General features: G+C 39.6%; 1 protein-coding gene across 1 annotated transcript in view; it reads left to right on the top strand.

The window, feature by feature from the left end:
• LOC106867168 (elastase) overlaps nt 1–4,735 on the top strand; it is an 18,165-nt gene extending 13,430 nt beyond the window's left edge. Inside the window, exons 2-3 of the mRNA XM_014911959.2 lie at nt 123–381; nt 2,846–4,735. Coding sequence (XP_014767445.1) covers nt 333–381; nt 2,846–4,695 — 1,899 coding nt within the window. The 5' untranslated portion in view covers nt 123–332 and the 3' untranslated portion in view covers nt 4,696–4,735. The remainder of the gene's footprint in view (nt 1–122; nt 382–2,845) is intronic.
• The last annotated feature ends 6 nt before the right edge of the window (nt 4,736–4,741 follow it).

Below are 4,741 nucleotides of genomic sequence, written 5' to 3' on the forward strand. Positions count from 1 at the left end.
AAAACTCTAAAGACACCTTCTATATAATGCACTCGCTTTGATCAATTGTCTCACAACTTGAGTGCGAGTATCACCTCTCACACATAAGAGTGCCATCATCGTTCTTTCTCTCTCTCCACCAGACTTAAAGACCTCCTGTGTGGGGCAACCTTCAACACCATTTCAGCTCTCTCATCCACCTTCAAAGTCGGCTGCCTTCGCTTTTCGTATCTGGCTATTATTGTTGCTATCTTCAGGCCGAAAGTCCACTATTTCATCCCTGCAGCAGCTCTACTTGACCAGTTGCTTCTATTGTTCAACTTTGACTGACCACTGTCACACAGAGAGAAACAATGGCTACGTGTAGTGTACGTTTCCGCTTCCTGTTTGGCGTATTATTCGGTGAGTTTAACATATTTTTCTATGTATCTATCTGTAGGTCTGTATGCGTGTGTTTGTGTCTGTACATAAACTTGTGCGTGCGTTTGCTTGTATGTATGTATGTATGTATGTATGTATGTATGCATGCGTATATGTCGGTGTCTGTGCTTGTTCTCCCACCATCGCTCCACAACCAGTGTTAGTGTGTTTACGTTCCCGTAATCTAGCGGTTCAACAAAAGAAAGTGATAGAATAAGTACTAAGCTTAAGAAAATTCTTGGGGTCGATTTGTTCGACTAGAAACCCTCAATGCGGTGCTCCAGCGTGGCCGCAGTCAAATGACTGAAGCAAAGAAAGCTGGAAAGTAGGTTGTCTCCGATTTTAAAGTCTTTATTTATAAATGAAAAACTTATATTTTTCGAAATATTTAATCCTTAACATAACGTCCATTACTTCGTAGAATCTAATTCCATCTCTCAACAAGTTCATGGACGCCACTTGAAATATAATGCAAAGTACGGTCCCAATTAGATTTCAATTTCTTCTTCTCTCGATGTCAGCCTGAAGCCATTGAAATTGATTCTGTAATTCCCTAAGCAAATGATAATCAGAAGCTGCAAGGCCAGAAGAAGGTGGAAAATGAAACAATTCCTCCCAATGGATCTCTTCTAAGAGATTCTTAGTCAGTTGTACAGTGCGTGGGCGAGCATTATCGTGAAGCAAACTTCCTCTCTGTTGACCAAGGACGGGTGATTTTTGTCCAAAGCTGCTTTCAAGCAACGAAGCGGATCGCAATAAAGATTGGTGCCAAGAGGGGTCAATTCACTGGTCTTTTCCAGAAGACTTTCGGGCCAGGGCCTATGGATAACTTCCAGAAATCAAGCTCTACAGACAAGGAAGTGCTGCCAGACGGACCTGTCCGAGGTGTGCGCAGGGCGGTGAAACCGTCTTGCATGTACTCACCCAGTGTCCGTGCATTACTGACCTGTGGAGTTTTGTCGAACAGCTGTTGTCACGTGCCAAGTCCATTGTGAGGCCCTCCCCCACGCCACCTATTGGTCAGGAGGTAAAGGCAGTTTTCCTTTGCCTGGTGTCTATAACGAAAGTGGTAGTGTAGTGGACGAGATTGAAAGGACTGAAGAAGTTGAAAGAACTTCAACCTTAGCCCTCATCAACTTTTTCAAGTTTCACTTCAAAAGGAATGCGAGGGTAGAGAGGGAAGTACTGTCCCTCAGTAAGTTTGTTGAAAGGTGGTTGAATGTTGCGGAAATGGCTCGTGTGAAATGGGCCTACTCAGAATCTTCGTCTGTAAGTCGGAGCAGTTGAAGGGAAGAAAGGTGTCTACCGAGCGCGCCATTGGTCGTCTGTGCGGTGTGTCTTGGTTGGAGAATTTTGTTGTTTGATTTTTTTGTTAACTCCTTTGTTGTTTTTTTTATTGCTTACACGTTTTTTGCTTTAAACTCCACTTGTCCCTTGTTTGTATTGTCCCTAATTGTTCTTGTGTTCGGCCCTTGTGGCCAATAAAGAAAGGATTATTATTATTATTATTATTATTATTATTATCGAGTGTGAGAACAGTGCATGCCAACAAAGTGACACTGGGGTTATTATTATTATTATTATTATTATTATTATTATTATTGTTGTTGTTGTTGTTGTTGTTGTTGTTGTTATTATTATTATTATTATCATTATTATTATTATTATTATTATTATTGAAACAAAGCATAGGTTCGTATTCATGTGGGTAGCGGGTTATTGTCTGTAATCTTAAGTATCAACACGTTTTCGGTAGTCTTTCTAGTTTTTAGAACCCTCCTCATAATTCTTACTGTCCTTAAGAAGCAAACTGTCTGTAGAAGCTCTACCGGCCATTCTATTTTAATACCCTTCAGCCATTTGTCCATATCTTCGCTCACTGTTCCCGACGCACCAATCATTATAGGCTCGATCTTTACTGTTCGCAAGCTCCAAAATTTTCCTAATTCAAATTTTAACGGATTGTATATTCTTTCTTTCTTTCCTTCTTTCTTTCTTTCCTTCTTTCTTTCTTTCTTTGTTTCTTTCTTATTATTAATATTTATAGGATTGATGTTACTCCCCCAGAAAGTAAAAAAACAATAAAAAAAGAGTGCAACTGTTATCAAAAGAACGATATTTCGACATCTCGTGTATCTTCCACAGGTTCAAAAATAAATTTGTCGATCTATTTCATTTTGTAACATCAATTCTATAAATATTAAACAAAATGAAGTAGATTGACAAGTTTATTTTTGAACCTGTGGAAGATACACGAGATGTCGAAATATCGTTCTTTTGATAACAGTGCCACTCTTCTTTATTGTTTCTATCACCATTATTATTATTATCATTATTATTATTATTATTATTATTATTATTATTATTATTATTATTATTATTATTATTATTATTATCATTATTATTATTATTATCATTATTATTATTATTCTCTTCTCCCGTCTAGCTTTCCTGGGGAGACACATCGTGATGTCAGCGAAATGGCGGCAGGCCAGGGACGTGTTCCTGTCAAATGTTGATACACTTAGTGAGACGATGAAGCGACAGCCTAGTCACATGATCACCACACGTGACCTATTCGGTCTAACGAAGGGCGAGGACGTCGCACTAATGGACTCGGCACTGAGTGAACAAGGAACCGATATCAAAAAGTACCGCGAGACTTACAGAGGAGTTCCAGTATTTGATGCCAGCCTCACTTTAGAAGAGGACGCCAAAACGCATGTGTACACTGGTCAGGTGACTGGTAAACTAGTTGAGAACCTTGACGATGACATCAACTCTACGATACCAAATTTGACCGACGAGGAAGCGATGCAATTAGCTGCCAACTACGGCAACTTCTCTATGGAAGGGGCCCGCATAGAGTATGATAAACCCCAGTTGATGATCTTTGTGAAGGATGATATAGGAATCCTAGTCTATCGAGTTCAATATTATGCCGTGTCTGATGGAAAAAATTATCGATTTTGTATGATGATTGATGCAAAGAACGGAACACTTGTCTCCAAATGGAATACATTAGAAACTGTAACGAGCAAATATGAAATGAAAGGTGTTGGTGGTAACATGTTGATAGGCAAACAGAGATACGGAGAAGAACTACCATATTTGAAGGTGACACGTGAAGGCGATGAGTGTTATTTCGCGAACGATATCGTCAAAGTGGTGAATTTGAAAGGAGAAGAGTTTCTGCCTAATGAGGAAGAACAAGTCTATCACGTCAACTGCAAAGATGGTACGAAAGATGAAGCGAACGGAGCTTATTCTCCGATAAATGATGCTCTTTTCTATGGCAACATCATCTACAGTATGTACATGGAATGGCTGAAAGTTCCTCCGAAAAAGGAGTTGCCTATGGTCTTCCGTGTGCACTATAGTAACGATGTAGTGAATGCTTTTTACAATGGCAGAAACTTTACGTTTGGTGATGGAGACTGGGATTACATGCCACTTGTGACCCTCGATATTGCAGCCCACGAAGTATCCCATTGCTTTACAGAGGAACACTCAGGTTTAATATACGAGGGACAGTCGGGTGGTATCGACGAATCGTTCAGTGACCTGGCTGGTGAAGCAGTTGAAATCTTTTTTAATATAAACGAAAATAACAACTGGAAAATTGGAGAAGACATTGCAGCAACACCAATTCGCAATATATGTAACCAATCAGAAGACGGGATGTCGATCATACATGCCGGCGACTATAAAAGCAGTTTGGACGTCCATTACCTAAGCGGAGTATTCAACCGGTTCTACTGTTTGTTGTCCAATCGGAAAGAATGGGGTGTTCAAAAGGTGTTCCAAACAGCAGCACATTCCAACCGTTTCTACTGGCACCCAACAACCAGCTTCGTTGAGGCCGCTTGTGACTTTATGAAATCCGCGTATGACCTTGGCTACGACACTGGACCTGTGTCACAAGTTTTCACGAAGGTAGGCATCGAAGTATGTGGTTTATCCTCATACATCAGAACAGTCCATCAGAACTCAAAAATCGAGGGTCTAAGTGCGATTACCGGTCAAGAAGTCTTATTTCAACTAATCTTAACAAATTTACCATTAAAAAATGTGAAAATTGTTACATTTGGCAGTGGTGAAGCAGATTTGTTTGTTTGCTCCGAGAAGATTCTCTGTAATGAACATTTGTCGGAATGGCGATCGAACAAGCCTGGTTCCGACCAGCAGCTTTTCATTAAAAGTCCGAAGCAAGGCAAATATTTCATAATATTAAAACCAAAAGTCTCGAGCTATATCGAAGGTGTAACTTTAGCAGTGACATTTGAAGATAATTAACAAATAAATTTGTTTTGTTTTAAAGCAAAAAAAAAAAAAAAAAAAA

The sequence above is a fragment of the Octopus bimaculoides genome, chromosome 7, assembly GCF_001194135.2.
Source record: "Octopus bimaculoides isolate UCB-OBI-ISO-001 chromosome 7, ASM119413v2, whole genome shotgun sequence".
Classification (NCBI taxonomy): Eukaryota; Metazoa; Mollusca; class Cephalopoda; order Octopoda; family Octopodidae; genus Octopus; species Octopus bimaculoides.